This window comes from Vidua chalybeata, chromosome 13 (assembly GCF_026979565.1).
Source record: "Vidua chalybeata isolate OUT-0048 chromosome 13, bVidCha1 merged haplotype, whole genome shotgun sequence".
Taxonomy (NCBI): domain Eukaryota; kingdom Metazoa; phylum Chordata; class Aves; order Passeriformes; family Viduidae; genus Vidua; species Vidua chalybeata.
The window spans coordinates 10,626,373-10,643,905 of record NC_071542.1 but is presented as its reverse complement, the minus strand read 5'-3'; the positions used below and the strand labels follow the sequence as shown (position 1 = coordinate 10,643,905).

The window sequence follows — 17,533 nt, the reverse complement described above, 5'->3', positions numbered from 1 at the left end:
AGGGCGGCGCGCTGCCCGCCCGCGGCGGTGCGCGGAGCGGAGGGATGTGACGCGCATGGCGGCGGCGGCGGCGCTCCCCCTGCGCCGGCAGGGAGGCGGCCCCGCGCCGGGCGCCGCCTGCCCGGCCGCGGCGTGACCGGGGCCGCGCCGGCCGAGCGCTGCGCGGGGCGACCGGGGCTCCGGCGGTGACAGCGCCTCGCGGCGCGGTGCCCGGCGCGGAGGCGGCGCTGTGGGCCGGTGGTGCCGTGGCGCTCCGCGGCGGAGCCCCGCGCCCCATTCCGTCCGACCTGCGCGGGGCCCGGGGGGCGATGTAGGGGACATGCCCTGACGGGACGACGAGCGGTCGGGGCGCCGCCTGCGAGGGCACAGCTGCGCCAGCGGAGCCGCCCGCGGCGGGTCGGCCGCGCCCGGCGAGGCCCCCGAGCGCCGCCGCTATGGCTGGGGCCGGGCTCTGGACGACCATCAAGTCCCTGCTAGGGAGGAGCGAGGACCCTCTGTTCCTGAACGACTCCAGTGCCTTTGACTTCTCGGACGAGGTGGGGGATGAGGACTTCCCCAGGTTTAACAAGCTGCGCGTGGTGGTGGCGGACGACGGTTCGGAGGCGGCCCCGGAGACGCCGGTGAACGGGGCGTCCCCGGGGCTGCCGTCCGACGACGAGTCCCTGCTGGACCGGGACATCGCCCTGCGCAGCGCCCGGGCCGGCCGGCCGGACCCCTGCAGCGGCTGCAGCAGCCGGCGGGAGCGCTCCAAGCAGAGGAAGGTGAAGAAGCGGCTGACGCTCGCTGCCCTCCTCTACCTCCTCTTCATGACGGGGGAGCTGATAGGTGAGTCGGGGGCCTTCTGTGCCGTCCCTCCGGCACGTGCCTCACAGCTTGTTAGGCTGCTGTGGCCTTGGCTTTGAGTAGTTACTGAGAGAAACCATCAGTCCTTTAGAGAGACCAGAGAGATGAGCTGCACGTGCAGAGCGAGAGGGAATAAAGTCCATCTGTATTGTCCTTGAAAGAATTTGCAACTTTCTTTACCTGAATCTCTCATCAATTCCCCGAAATGGCATTTTTCTTTGTCTAATGGATTTTTATTTCTTCTTGTAAGTTTTTAAGTTGTTTTTAACAAAGGAAAAGTGGCATGAACAATTTCAATTACAGGATTTTTTAATCAACGACCATAAAATCTTGCTGTGTTTGCAACAAGAGAAGAAGAGAAAAATACAGTTTTAAATGTGACATTTACTATGATAATGAAAGTAATACATGGGGATATTTTTCCTTATTCACCATATACAGCAATACACACTATTACTTAGAACTAAAAGTCCTGAGCTATCAACGGCAATCCAGTGGAGACATCACTCCCTTGAGAAATTCTTGATGTCCTACTGTGCTCCGGACTAGCATGTGCTCCATCCAGACATAAATCATATGAGCACAGTCATGTAAAATGACAGTTATTTTAACACTTCCTGCTACAACATACAAGAATACCAAGTAGTTGCATTAAATTATTTGTGGGTTTTTTTTAGTACTTGCAGAAGTGTAGTGGGGTTTTACCTGAAAATGAGTTCCCATATAAGCACCTGATTGTTGGTCAGAAGAATGAACCTATTGCTCAAGTTCAGCTTTTATTGCTCCCTCCTAACAGCTGTGCTGTGCAGGATGAGGAGAACCTGTATATTATACACCAACATTATACAACTGTGCTTTATCGAATAGGCTATAGCAGCATAGACATGAAATAAAATGTGAGTGTCCTTGAGAAGCATAGATTAGCTGTTAAATGTTATACCTTTGCCATTGTCTTATCATTTTTACAAATTCGGTATTTATCTTTTAATCTCTGTTCACTTACTGTGTCCTGTTACTATCTGTATTTTGGATACATCCATGCCGTGCAGTGCAAGTGTCTGTTGGGTGTGACTCAGCCTCCTGAAAAATGCTTTAATGTTCTCATCCACTCTCCCCTGATTTGGAGCTGTGGGGACAACTACACAGTGCCAGTACATTGATATGTATGTTGAGCTAGGTCTCTCCATAGCAATTAATGCTTTTGAATTTCTTAAATTTCAACATTCAAGTCTGAATCAGAGCTAATCAGATTAATTACTTGCCATAATTCAAACACACACAAAAAATCAAATAATAAAAACTTTCTGGAAGTGAAGAACAGTAGCATGTTCTACATCCTCCTCCTGACTTCTGCAGATTGAGTCAGTTGAATACTTGTGTGAAGTGAGCTCATGCTCTTGGAGGCTTTTGCTAGGACAACTGTGAATCGTGTTCTTAATACAAACTTGTGCAAGATGGATAGGGAACAAAATAATTGCTAGAGTATAACTAATGCAGTTTGTTCCACAGATGTAGCAGGAAAAAAAAACCCTACAAGAAATATTCAGTTTTTCAGAGAGAGACCAGAATATTGACTGTGTCTGCATCAATTTTATTTGGGGCCTTATTTCAGGAATGTGGGTTAATGGAAAAAAATGGTTTTGCCTTTCAGCATGTCTCAGTGTGTGGCTGGTAATTAATAACATGGCCACAATACAACAACTTATTATGGCTAAGGCACTATGTGTCAAACCTGTGGGGATTTGGCTGAATGCCTCCATTTGCCCCCTGGCTCCATGTTTTTTCTCTGGCTGAGATTTTGGTTCAGCATGAACTCAGGTAAATTTGATAAGCAATAGTGGTTTATTTTAGGCTTAGACACCCTTTAACATGAGAGTGATGCTAGGTGATTGTATCAGAGTTCTGATGTACACTGAATTTAGTTCATCTGAAGGGCCTCTTACTGAATAATGTCTGAGCTGTTGGCAGGTTGATGCTCAAGTCACTGGGAGTGTTTCTGTTTGGGGCTTGGGAGCCGATTCATGCTGTTGGAGACCTCTCCATAGCTAGTGCAGGGAGAGCTCTAGAAATAATAGATGTTGAGAGTAAAAATACTCTGATCACTGTCACATCAACTGTTGTTCTTCCTGCACAGTCAGGACTTGAGCAGGCTGGATTTGTCTGTACAAAGTGTTAATGCTGTACTGTGGACTTGTCCTCCTCAGGTCTGGGTGTGCTGTTTCCAGCCATATTTCTTTCTTTGGACACAGAATCAGAGAGCACTGAGGGTTAGACCCATCAAATATTCAGGCATCCATCTTCCACAGAGAATAAATAGAGGGTTTGGATAGCTCTGTAATTCTGTGGATCTTGACCTGAATGACTTGTCACAGGGCAAGGAATAATCAGCAGAAGAGTAATTAGAGATATAGCCCCCAAGTCCTGGGTCAGTGTCCCACCTATTTAATTTATTTCACTTCAGCCCTGTACTGTGTTGTCTTTGGTTGGTTTCAAATTTCCAAACTTTATGAAACTGATCTGAAGCTCAGGTATTTGGGAAACTCTGATCGTGTAGGATATTTTAACTGACTTCCATCTATGATCTTTGACAGATTTGAGTTTCTGAGAGGAAGGCAGAAGACTGTATAAGACAACTAATTTTTTCAGTAAAAATCTTTCTGGTGTCTGTTAACAATGTCAAGATGAAGGAAATCGTGTTTCAGCAGCTTTTTTTGTGAGATCTTGATTGGCATATTTTTTCCAAACTCATTACTTCAGCCTATCTCAGTGTTTGTTGCTTAATTTGATGATCAGTTAGATAACAATTTACACTTTGGGGAAACCACTGTGCATCAAGAAATGAAAAACATATTGCAAGTCCCAGTTAGCTTTTCTCACAGGGTTTTGATGTTCTCAGCTGTGTTTAGAGATTTCTAATTGATCATCCATGAGGAGAACTGCTGTCCTTCATGGGTCACTGAAAACAGTGGTGAGCCATCAAGCTGTCTATTTGTAAAGGTTATAGATGTCTTTTTTTCCAAGTTGCCAATTGTATTTAAACAGCCCCTAGGCAGTACCTTTAACCACGTGATGAAGGGATACCTTTAGAAACAGAGGACCTTTGATTGCAGGATTTTGTAAATGGCAATTATTTTTTCTTAATCCACATGCTGCATTATGTTTAGCTTCAGTATCTGAATTCCTTCCTTATAATTTTATTTTGAAAATCTTTAAAAGTGAGAGACTAGCTGAAGTGGAATTGACTCTTCTTGGGCTGAAGTGATTCTCAAAATAATACATCTGAATCAACATATATACTGTAAATAATGATATATGTAAAGTGCTGAACTAAATGTCCTTACATATAAATTATTGTTTCTTCTCTGATGATTATAAAAGAGGTTGAGTTGCACTTTCTAAATAAAATTTTTAAATTATGGGAGAACACAATTCAGAAAGGAAAGGCATAACTCATTTTACTCAAAAAGCCACTGAATTGCTAAATCTTAAAAAGTCATTGGTTTTGAGCTGAGATTGCCTTTTGGAGAATTTCAGCCTCAGAAGAATTTCACATAGAAAGTTCTGAACAATTGAAGAAAGAGGCTGGAGGAAAGGAGCTGTTTGAAATGGAGTGCATTTGGTAGGTGGCCACAGCACAAACAGTACTGCAGTACAGCTGTGCTCCGTGTTTGGCTGGGGAGGAGAGAGTAGCTCTGTCTGCAGGTGTGTACATAAGAACACCCACAGCCACACACACAGAGGTTTTATGACCAGTCTTAAAAGCTATCAGCCAGTTGTGAATTCCACTTTCCTATTTCCTCTGGTCAGGCACTTCACTAAGACAATTTTAATTGTATATGAAGATTTCTTTATTTGAAATGTTAGTTGAAGCCTGAAGCCTGCCAAATGGCACACCAGCTGCACACTTTGCTCAGTACAATTTACAGGCTGCATGACAATCTCAAGGTAAAAAGAGAAACCAAATAATAGCTGAGCTGACACTGAAGATGTGATCTTTTCTGAGATAATGGGTTTACCTTCAAGCATATGGGAGACAACACGGCCTGTCCTTGATTCCCCTCTGTATAAGGGATACTTAAGCGAGAGGTGCATTGTTTAAATCTCTCACTCATCCAATAGTAGCACTAGCAATTGAATTGGAACAAAGATATTAACCTTTGATCTCAGGTTGTCTCAATGCAGCTCATTATTACAATAAAAATTATGGTCATAAACAACAAAGAAAAATGCTGTACAAGTGAAAGTCATTGTCTGCAATAGATATTGCCAGAATGTACATGCTTCTGCCAGGAAGGGGAATAATTAAGGTTAAAAGATAAAGTAATAAAAATAAAAAGGGGACCAGGTAAATTTCCTGGTCGTTGAATCTTCGGAGTTCTGTTCCTGTTCTGTTCTGTCAGAGTGTTTAACAAATGTAGTTTAAAAAAAGAATCAGTTGATTAAACACATGTGCAGTAATACGTAGAGAAAAGATACAGAATTGTTTTGGACCTGATCTTGCAAACATTATGATGCAAGGAATCTCTGTTAGAATAACAGGAGCGAATCCTTTGTATGTTACTCTTAATAGAAAGCACACTTGACTGCACTTTTAACTATGGTAGCTTTAAATTATAGCATGGCATTTTGCTTGTAATGGCAAACACCTCTCCATGTTTAGAGGGTATAAGAAAGGCTCTCATGTACTTATTGTTCTATTCTGAAAAGAAATAACTGTAAGCTGTGCAAGAGGATATTATGTAAAATAATTTAAAATGTCAAGTGTCCTGACTTTTGCTATTATGTTTTCAGGTGGCTATGTTGCTAACAGTCTAGCAATTATGACAGATGCACTTCACATGCTAACTGACCTTAGTGGTATTATTTTGACTCTCCTCGCTCTCTGGCTGTCTGCAAAATCTCCAACAAAGAGGTTCACTTTTGGATTTCATCGCTTAGGTATGTAGCTATCAGATTTTGCTATTAAAGAGTATTTTAAGGAACAACTGTAAAGACCACCTAATTCTAGAAGAACAAGTAGCTAGAAAGAAAGTAGCAACAAACCAAAGAGTTGCCTTGACTGACTCTCAATGTCCTTTCACTGGCCATTGGGGATACACTGCTTAGGTTGTATTGCTACAAGTGAATAGATTAAAAAAAAAATCAAAAAACCAAACTTGGCCAAAAGTTTGACAGCAGAATTTCATTCACTGGGAGCAAGGCAAGTCCCTCCATTTCTGTGGAACTGGCACTTAGCAGATTCAGAGTTAAATTCTGAATGCTTGATTCATCTTCCATCTTGAAGAGGAAGGCTGGGGAATTGAATTCATGATGACATTGCTGGTGCAGGAGCTGTGCATGTCAGCCCATGGTTGTTCACAACAGATTACTGCCAGTGCCCAGGATTTAAAAAATCTTGTTGACTTCAGCAGAATTGTGATACTGGAAAAAGGTCCTATTCAATGTGAAAAATTACATTTTAATCCACAACTAAGAAGTTATGTAGAACATATTATTAGAGAGCTCTGCCCTGCCATTTACTCTTATAAATCAGTATTCCTCTTGCATTCCCCAAACCACAGAAAGCTGAGGTCAAAATGCCCCGTGGTTTGCAAAATACAGCCCTCTGTCCAGTTAAGGTGTCTCTAAAAAGAAGTATAAACAGGATTATGGACTAACCCTTAGAAGAATATTTTCAGGATTTATAACATCATGTTTGGAAATGTAATGATGATAGTGTTTTCATGTGGTTGCTAACTGGATATAATATACAGCTGCAGGTCCGTAGACATTTTAGCAAAAACTTCAAAGTATTTTTTTCATGAAATAGGTAATTTCTAGTGTCCCAGTTTTCTACCTGTTTTCTATAACACTCTATAGCATACATTTTTCAAGGAATTTCATTCTTGTGTAGTCACTATTTGCAATTCTTATTTTGGCTGCTAGAACAGCAGTAGAATTCAACAACTCCATCACTCTTTGTCATTTGTCATCAGTTAGTCACTAGTGCATGAATGCATAACTCTGTACACTAGCTAAGCTCTTTGGGGCTCTAGCAAGAAAGCATTAGCAATGCCAGCATTTCCCATTACAAACTTTTCTTTCATGAAGTTTTAATTTTGTGATAGGAGCTCCTCTGATACTGAAACCTGACCTTGCAGGTATGCCTCTGGCATTTGCTCATACTCTCCAGAAGGATGTTTGTTAGCATTTATACATACTTTAACCCTATTTCAAAATAATTTGGGTAGTTTATATGTTTTTGTAACTTTTCTAAAATCAAATAGCACATACCTTGAATGTGCCATGGCCTAGCTTAAAACAGGGCTATTAAAAATAAAAGGACCTTACTTAACCATTAAAATATTACTCAGTTCTGTAAATTTTCACTGACTTTTCAATTAATGTGAAAGAAGAAATCCCTGAAGATTCCTGCCACCTCATTTTCTGTATATTTTTTTCTTTCCAGTTTACTGCCAGGAAGAATACTTGTCAAATACTAGCCAGACTGATCCAGTGGTGGTCCATGGGCCACATGTGGCCCATAAAATTAGTCTGTACTGCCCTTCTCTCTAGGAGCAGCTACAGGGAGCAGCCTCTCAGTTCTGCAACAATTGCTCCTCCTTTTCTGCTCCCAGTGCCAGCAGGTGGTCAAAGACTAGAACAGGTTCTAGTGAGTTGGAAATACATGAAACCCACCTGGAAGCAGCCCTGAGCAACTCACTGTAGCTGACCCTCCTTTGAGCAGGACTACACAGTTTCCAGGGGCTCTTTTTACTTCAACCATCCTGCACGAGTAGCAGCAGTGCAGCTCTCTGGATGAGGAGAGCCTGGGGCAGGGTAGAAGAGTTTCTGTGCTGCAGGAAGGAAGTGAGTCAAGGCTTTGCCAGGGACCCCCAAAGCACAGAAGATGGGATGGTTCAAAATTACTATACACAGTCTTTTTAAAAATCACATTTGTGAAATTTATTTGCCTGATTTTAGGCACCCAGTCTGAATGCTGTGGCCTGAGGGCCCAGTTTCACACATCAGTGAGTGCTGGCAATGGAACAAAGCAGTTTCTAGGGTATATCCTTCTTGTAACACATTTTTCCATGTAACCTATATGTAAGAAGCTTGTCAGCAAATAATATCAGTTCAACAATAGCTTAAACTTTGTAATAGAGATGTTAAAATATGTCAGGATGTTAGAAGTAGGGTGCAGATTGGGCATCTGTCACAGAAGATGTGGATTATTTGTTTAAAGCTGGGAATAAGTGCAAGAATTGTCTCATCACTGACCTACTCTGCATTAAATTTTAAGATAATCCATACATTCAGTAGGCATGAAAACATTCTAATGAACAGTGTTTCTGGTACTTGTTATCATTTTTGTTTTGAGAATGATGAATTTTTAATTATTCCCATAAACATGGCTTTGTAAAAGCAACAGACATGTTAGTTGTCTAGTCAAATTCCAGAAGGAAGTTAGCACTAATTTTCATTTATTTGAATTCTCTTTGAATACATAAGTTCAATCTTCAGTTTTATTCCATTTTCAGTTGTGAAAAGGAAGCTGACAGATTCAGGAATGGGTTAGAAAAATGAAGACAAAATAATGAGAACTGCAGTCATGTAAAAAAAAAATTAAATTCTTGAAACCAAAAATAGTTCATTTTCCCCACCAAGTGCAGATACCTCCTTTTCAGCAAGACACTGAGCAGATTTAAGCATAGATATGGAACCTGGCACTCTTTCATTGCTGCAGAGACAATGTTAGTAATGACAGGATCAGCCAGTCCACTGAGACCCTGCACAGTTCATTTCACAAGAAGTGAAAGATCTCAGCACAAATCTACAATGCTGACATGACAGTGACTCTGGAAGAAACTGCAAGGAAAACACTGGTTTCCATTGCAGAAAACATGGGTTTAGATTGTAAAAGCACACTGTATTATTTCTCTGGTAAATGCTAATGTGCTATGGCTTCACAAGTTTTTAAAAAAGCATTCTGGGAAACCTTCTAAGCAATGTATTGTGTATTTTTAGGACTGTTGCCCTGAATAATCTGCCAGCTTTGTAAAGATAATTTCCATTTCTGTGGATATTTCCAGGATTTTCAAGTTGCTCTGAAATCATCTCAGATTATGACAGTTGACTTTCAGAGCCTTGTTACTGCCTGGAACTGCTGTTCCTCATCCAGGCAATGACACACTACCCAGCAGCTGAATGTGTTGGTGTGAGTTTCTTCTTCCATAATGATGTTAATAATTCAGTGCATGGATCAGCTGATTTTGGTGACATTAAAATGCTGATATAGCTGCATGGGTTTTTTTCTGTAATACTCAATAAATAAAATTAAAACACTTCTGTGTTAGAGAAGGCATCTGCAGTAACCCAAGCTGTACTGCAGGCTGACAGATTGAAAGCAGAGGAAGAAGGGAGGCAATTCTCAGATGAGTATTCTTAGAGTTATGGTATAGCCAAGGGCAAAATTTTGCCCTTACTGGGGAATAAATCAGGGCAACATGTGTGAAACTAGGGGGAAGAACAACCATTACAATTCCAAGTAAATTAATTCCACCTCTGATCTTTGAGTTCACAGAGGAAGGCTGAGATCCCAGTGATCCATCTGGCAAGTGACAGTAATGAGCATTATGCATAATGATTACAGATTACTCAGGCATGGCTGCAGATTTATATGTAATACAATGGAGCAAGCATTAAGGTTTTCCCAGGGCTTTTTGTAAAGCCCTATATTAACTTGATTATAACTGAGACAGTCTAACTGGGCTAATGTTTTCTTTGCCAGCTGTGTTGACTTTTTTTTTTTAAGTTTCAGCTACTGCAGGCAATAGTTTTCAAAAAATGAAGCTAGAGGACAAAAGTACATTTATGATAAAAGCAATCTAGTGGCCCATTTGTGTGGCATCAGCTCTCTGGCCACAGAGAGCAGGCACAGATTTTTCCCAGGCATTTTCTGGGGAAGGCTGTGAGAAGATCAGAGAAAGAATGAGAAACAATTCTTATCTCCACTTGTTGCACCTGGTGTTGTACACATGTGGAATGTGTCATGGAGATTTGTTTACCAAAGGGCGATTTCTTAATTGGACACTAAATAGTATTTAGATTGATTGACCAATGAGGTCAAAGCTGTAGCAGACTAGCTAGAAGAGTTACTAAGTTTCTTAGTAAGTATAGTATAATATAGTATAAGATGATATAATAAAGCAATTGATCAACCTTCTACAGTCATGAAGTCAATACTAATTATTACCAGGCTGGGGGCCTGCGGTGACACATTTGGAAATACCTATTTTCTTTATAGTAGGACCTTAAAACTGTAGTGTGGACTCATCCTTCTCAGGCTTGTGTGCTATTACCAGCACAGTTTTATGACTTGGTTACTGAGGCAGCACAAAAGTCCCGACCTATAAAATACTCAGCCCTGTTTACCTCTCATCTGAACAGCAGGAACCTCATAGAGAACTGTAACCACTTTCCACAGATGTAAATGGCAGCAGAAAGTATAGGACAATAAAATACTAGTTTTTACTAGTTTTCTAATTTTTATCTTTATTTAATATGTTTCCTTTTGAAAATCACTGCTGATCAGAGACAATTCCTATGCCAAAATAATGGTCATAATGCTCTTACTTTTGTGAAATAATATTTGGTAAATATTAGATAATGTTAGGACGGCATTACGCAGCACTACAGAACACACAGCAATACAGAAACTTACATTAATCAAGCTTTTGTAGATGAAATCTGCCTCAAATAACATTTATGAACACATATGTCAAGAAGCTTAAGAGTATAATGTGTGACAAGTTTGTACTGTTTGATTTCTTTACCTTTTTGTAATTTTTTCTCCATTCTAAATACAAAAGGATCTATAAAAAAAATTTCTAAACCCAGCTTAATATTCTGGACACTTAAAATCAAGGTTTCCCTTATTTGTGGGTAGGCTGGTAATGTTTGAGATCACCTGTCCTCCTCATCCCTGGACAGGGCCTTTGCCTGTGACTTCTCAGGCAAATGTTCTGGTTATCTGAAGAAGTCAGGATCATCGCCTGTGCAGAAGTTTTCAGAGAAAACATAATTTGAGGTATATACGGATGACAGGGACATGTGAAGGAGTTTATTAGAACAAACTCTGTTAGTTAATCCTATTTTACAAGTTTTATTTGCCACACAACTTGTTAGTTATATTAGGTATGATATGGATAAAGTAGTTAAAACAAGGGCCTGTCCACATTCTAATTTGGAAACAGAAATGGATCTGAGACACATTTTTATAATGTCTTTTCCTTTCTGTTTGCAGAAGTACTGTCAGCCATCATTAGTGTACTGCTGGTCTATATCCTTATGGCATTCCTCCTGTATGAGGCTGTTCAGAGAACTATCCATATGGACTATGAAATAAATGGTGATATCATGCTCATCACAGCAGCCGTCGGTGTTGCAGTTAACTTAATGTAAGAGCTTTCTCTCCATTAACACTCAGAAATGTATTTCTCAATAAGCTGCTAATTCATTCATGGTCTGTAACTTGGTCATGGGATGTAATTTTGCTGGACCTCTTAATTTTTCCAAATAAGACAAGAAATTACACCGAGTATTATTTTTCAATTATTTGGTTTAAAATGAAAAAACCCTAACAAATATTCCCCACCCAACAAACCCTAAAGCCTGTTTCTTGAAGCATATCTCTTCTTTCACTTTCAGAATGGGGTTTTTGCTGAATCAGTCCGGCCACCTTCACTCCCACTCCCATTCTCACCCTCACTCTCACGTACCTCAGCCAAGCTCTCCAAATGCAGCCCAGGGCAGCAGCCACGGGCACAGCAGCCACGGGCACAGCAGCCTGGCCGTGAGAGCAGCGTTTGTCCATGCCCTGGGGGACCTGGTACAGAGCATCGGGGTGCTCGTAGCTGCCTACATCATCCGCTTTAAGGTAAGGATAAGGTAAGGAAGGGCCTCTCCTGGAGGCACGAGGAATTCTTGGCATTTCAATTCTGGTGATTAAAGTCAAAAGGGGCCTGTTTTTATAAGTTATTAAAAATATCTTCCTAATGATACTTTATGATAAACTTCATACATCATGCAAAATAAGCAAAACTGTCTCTACTACGTATATTGTAACTATTCAAGCAAAAAAAAAATTAATGAAACTTGGAACTAGAAGTAACCATGTTTTCTGAGTCACATTTTTGTAAGTGATCTTGTTTTAATACATTCTTTGACATTGTGAAATTTCCCTTCTGCAGCCAGAATACAAGATTGCTGATCCTATATGTACATATGTATTTTCCATACTGGTGGTTTTTACAACAGTTCGAATTCTGTGTGACACAGGAGTTATTATTCTGGAAGGTAAGATCTGTGCCCAATCTGCAGTACTTTACATGGAAAATACCAGTTTTCTTGACATAATGATCCCCATCTCTACATGGATTCTACCTGGAGACCTGGCTGTCTCGGTGCTGCTTTAGTATGGTGGTTCTTTATGGCTCCTCTAAATTGCAGCAGTTTTTAGATCTCTTTGACTGTGGCCAGAACAACACAAGTCCTACATCTGCGCACTCTTTACCATCAGGAGATGGAGATATGAAATGTACAGAACTTTCTTGTGTTTCTGCAGTGACCCTCAGCTGAATCAAGTGAACATTTGCCCAGACTCAGTTCTACACTCTCACTTTTATTACTTGTACAGTTAAAGTGAATGTGAATGCAGGTAAAAGGAGGCACCAAGCATAGGCAAATGGCTGGACATGTAGTTCATGCCAGTCCTGTCTGCCCCTTTCCCACAAGTGCCTTGTATTGTGTGTATCTACAGTTCCCATAGGGGAAGCTGCAAGTTAAGAGTGGTGTAAAATGCAGGGAAAAAAAGGGAAGAAAAAGCTGAACATGGGCTGAAGGATCTTACCTTGTGTGACATAGAGGGAAACATGTCAGCAACATCCTTTGCTTTATCACAGCTTACATGCCAACTATTACTGCTTGATCTAGTACTATTACTTTATTAAGTGAAGATGTTAGGGCTGGGGGAAAAATCCTAGGTTTTAAATGCACATTCCTAACTGTCTCATGTGAATTACCATTGACTTTACTTTTATTATGTTATGAGGGTAAATCAGAATCTTCAGTCAAGTGCTTTTAGTACTTTTGCTGTCACTTAAGATTAAAAAAAAAAATCCAACAAAGTAGAAGTTCACTGAGAAGGCAAAAATTATGAAATTTGCAGAATCCTCAGTTAGCTCCAAGGCAATAGATTTAGCTGAAGAAAACAGATAAGACAAACTAATGAAGTATCAGATTCCAGATATTTTGTGTTGTATCTGTTTGCATAGGTATCCCAGTTGTCATAAAAACCTCCATATTAATGATGTCATTAAAAGTGATGATATGTGGGGCTTTATGCATCCTAGGGTACTTTTCCAACTCAAATTCAGGATCTCCAGAGAATGGCCTTGTGTTTATCCTGGGAACTGCTTCTGCAACATCAAGGCCCTTGAAGTTGTATCAACTTCTGGTATTAACTTCAGTTTCCTCATTATACTAAAAATGCTAAATTAAAAAATTAAATAGCTATCCAACATAAGCAATGAGATTCTAGCTTTTAATATAGATTTATAAGGCAGAATGGAAGCCCATCACAAGTATGATGTAGATACGAGACTTTAAGTCCATTTTTCCTGGAAGAAAGAAAGCTGTACAAATACCAGACAGTTAGCTAGTTATTTATCAGCTAAATGATTTTTGATGGTCTCCACTAGAAGGAAAATTTTGTTTCATGTGAGACTGTCCTAGACACTGAACTTTCAAAAGAGATAGTACTGGAGATAACATAATTTAAGAGACAGTAAGGTACCAAGTTCAGAGAATTCATGAAAGAAGTCTGAAGAAATTTGAGAAGCAAGTGGCTGAACTCCTCATAGTATACATAAAGAAACTCTACAAAACTAGAAGATAAGCAAGAAAAGCTACTGTAGCATCAAAACTACTCAGAGTTTATTCAGTACTTGCATTAGTTTTTGACCCAAGTTGATCATCTAAAATTTTGATTTTGCCCTTTTTATAGAAAAAGGATGGGGGTGGTAAGTTAGAGGTGTGCTGCTGAAAATGCCAAAAGGACTTGATCTCTGATTTGCAGAGATGACACTCTGTAAAACACAGTCCTCTGTGTTGACCACTGCACATGGATTACTGTAGCCTGTGAATATGATCCCAGGTACCTGAAAAGCAGTTTCAGGAGAGAGGCCCTAGCTTTTTTTTTTTTTTAAACAGATTTTGATCCTAGAGTCCGGCCTAAGCAGTTAGTAAGGGTTAGAAGCTGCAGTGAAGTTGTCAACAAAAGTACATCATTGCAAAGGATCTAATGCTGGCTGTTGCCAGAGTGTGGATTCTGGACAGGACAGATTCCAGTTGAGACAGCTCTGCCATTCCTGTACAACTTCTGTATCCATAGCTTAACAGGCCCATTTCCATATTATTTTCTGTTGATAACGTGGAAGTTACTAATTGCTTCTAACAGCACAAATTCTAATTTCTTTGAAATTGAGATCTGTTGTGACTTTTTAAAGGCTACTGAGACTTTGCAGAAGACAGAATTAATTTTATCTCATGTTTGGTATCACAGGAGTTCCAAGGCACTTAAATGTGGATCGCATCAAGGAAGACTTGATGAAAATTGAGGATGTTTATTCTATAGAAGATTTAAATGTTTGGTCTCTCACTGCAGGAAAAACAACTGCCATTGTTCACTTGCAACTAGGTAAGGTGCTGGATATCATAATTCTAAATTAAATCCAAGTTTAGGAAAAACCCCACCACTTCCTCTTCATATTGTTATTTAAATTGAACCAAGAAATACCATTCTGGGGAAGGAAACTCTACTAACTCTGGTTTTGTATAGCAAGGGATAGAACACCTTGGCCAAGAAAGACATGGTGTAAACGAAAACTGTGCAAATAAAATATAATCATACCAAAATGTCCAATGCAGATTCTTCGGGTAGGGAAAAAAAAACAACACAAAATTTCTCCTCAGAAATTTTCTTACATGTTTAGGGAAAGAAAGGGTGAAGTTCTGATGTGGAACGATCTACATATGAAAAATAAATGTTTTGCCAAAACATGTGCTGATTCAGACATCTAACTATACTATGAATATCAGTTCTTAGTAAGAAAGCTCAGTTTTTTTGGGGGAAAGTATCAGACACACACAGAGTTCTATCAAGAGAGGTGTAAAGTGATAGAGAGTACACAGTGACCACAAGAACAATATTAAATTAATAAAGCATGTGAGCAAAAATTATTGGTGACACTGTGATAAGTTTGAGAACATTTGCATTGCTCTAGTTTCTTAAGGAGTGAATTTATTAATTATTTTCTTAATTTTGCAGTTCCTGGTAGTTCATCTAAATGGGAGGACGTTCAGTCCAAGGCCCGGCAACTGCTGCTGAACACGTTTGGAATGTACAAGTGCTCTGTCCAGCTTCAGAGTTACAAACAGGAAATGAGCAAAACCTGCGCGAGTTGTCAGAACTCCAGTGCCTAATTTCATATGTTTTGGGAACTGCTGCCTTATTCTTCACCTTGTGTAGTCAAAGACTGAGAGCAATAAATGCAAAATGAAAATTATCCAATAGTAACCATTAATATGTGGATTTGTACCATGGGACATGCAGCAGGGAGAACTGGTGCTGCAAAAAGTGCAGTGGTTGCCCTACAGAACATCTGTTTCACTCTCTCTGTTGTACTGGTTTATTCAATTTATTATGATTTTGAGACAAAGCTGTTTTTGGATTATTGTTTACAAACTGGAACGTGGCTCTGCAGATACCTCACAAATTACAGTCCAATATTGTCCTTTAAACATTACGTACCACAAAGTACCTGCACTTCAAACAGAGCATCAGGTATTCAGTATTTCAGTCAAAAGTCTCTAAAGCTCATCATACCAGGGTTGCACAATATATCATGATCCCCAAATTAATTATTCAGTATTTCTGCAATAGTAATTTTCAGACAGTATCTCAAACGACTAACACATACATTAAGCTGAATTCTTGTGGAAACTGTCTCTTTGGATACACTGCAAAATACAGAATTTACTGTACCCAGACGAGAAAGTTAGCTTTAATCTGGGCATTCAGAGATCCAGACAGGAAGATCCTTGCCCAGACTTCTGGTGTTTATCTAGAGACCCAACACTGGACCCAAAGTGTTTTAAGTGATCAGTTATCTTTAATGTGTTTTAGAATAGGATTTATACACTAGAAACAGGTTATTTATTTTACAAAGTTTTGACTTGTAAGATGAATTTATTATTAATAATCTTGAATGTCTAAACCATCATTTGATTCACATTAAAAGACCAGTTGATTAGCATGCATTCTAATTGTAATTAATAAATGTCCTGTAATTGATAATTTTTTTCATGATTGTTTTGTTTTAAAAGAAAAGTAAGATGATAGAAGTGATATTTGACTTGGAAATACTCTCAAATGCAATCTCCAGATATGTGCATCTAACAGGAAAGTGGGGAGCAGAAGTTTTAGACATGCGCAATTCCATCCATCACAATCTCTGACCTTTTCATCTTTGCTTTAAGCACAGCATGGCAGTGTCCTGACAGGAATGCCACTGCAACAGCAGTTCCCACTTTATGGATAAAGCAAAAGCCAAGCAAGCTCCATAACCTAAAGGTGTTGGACAACAATATCAGAACAACCTACAGTGGCAGAAAGAACCTTTTGTGTTTACAGAGAGGAGGCAATCTGAAAACACTGTGTATTGATCTGGACAGCTCAGAGTCCACAAGGTGGAACTGTTTGGCCTCACTGTGGAACCCTGTATTTTGAAAGTACACAAGATAATAAATCTTTACACTAAGCTGTCATACACCTACAAGCCCAGATTTAACCTGCTTCTGACGTCATTGGCATTCAAGAAGCTAAGGGCAGCAAGAACATCACCTACAAAGTTCAGAAGATGCCAAGAACTTGGCTTCAAATATTTTTGTTTATTCTGTACTTTCACCTTATGCAGAGCTTTCACTGACATGAAAAGTAGTTCTCTGTGAGGATCAGAAAGGAAAACTTTAGCCCAGTTACAGTTATTGTGATATTCAACTGTGACTACTTCAGCTATTTTCTGTTTTGAAACTCGCTAGGATTTCACATTTTCATAAGGCTGATTTGTATCTGCATTTGGTGGTAACAGTTTTAGCTTCTTTTCTTCCCTTTTTGGAGGTGGGGATCACATGATGAATTTTTATTGATGAAAGCTGACAGCACATTGTGAATCTGGACAAAGTGCACATAACACCAGATTGTGTTTGTGTCTGTTTGGGCAAGAAATGGGAACACTGGTGTACATCATGGGAGCATGTGCAGCTCAAATGCAGCACTATGCTTGGGAAGGTAATGCTGCAATACAAACACTATCATTAATTAAGCCATATCACAGTTCATGAAAAATGTGCATCCCATCCTTACTTACTGGCAAAAACCACAAACAACAGGTATTTTGCACATACTAATGCTCAAATGGGTTTTAATTAAATTGGGGGTTACAGTTGATGTAATTAGATGTTGAAGTACAGTAGACATGTATTGTATTGCAGTTTTTAAATAATTTACTATACATTTGTTTAATTGAAGAAAAAAGGTGTGTTGTTTTATTGTGGGTTTTATTAAATTGATTATTAAAGTTCACATTGT

At 39.7% G+C, this 17,533-nt stretch overlaps 1 protein-coding gene across 1 annotated transcript; it reads left to right on the top strand.

The window, feature by feature from the left end:
• The first annotated feature begins 198 nt into the window (after positions 1–198).
• SLC30A4 (solute carrier family 30 member 4) lies at positions 199–17,527 on the top strand. The gene is made up of 7 exons (XM_053954307.1): positions 199–825; positions 5,635–5,781; positions 11,129–11,282; positions 11,533–11,761; positions 12,075–12,180; positions 14,447–14,581; positions 15,212–17,527. The coding sequence occupies exons 1-7, from the start codon at positions 435–437 to the stop codon at positions 15,364–15,366; spliced, it is 1,317 nt and encodes a 438-aa protein (XP_053810282.1). The 5' UTR covers positions 199–434; the 3' UTR covers positions 15,367–17,527.
• The last annotated feature ends 6 nt before the right edge of the window (positions 17,528–17,533 follow it).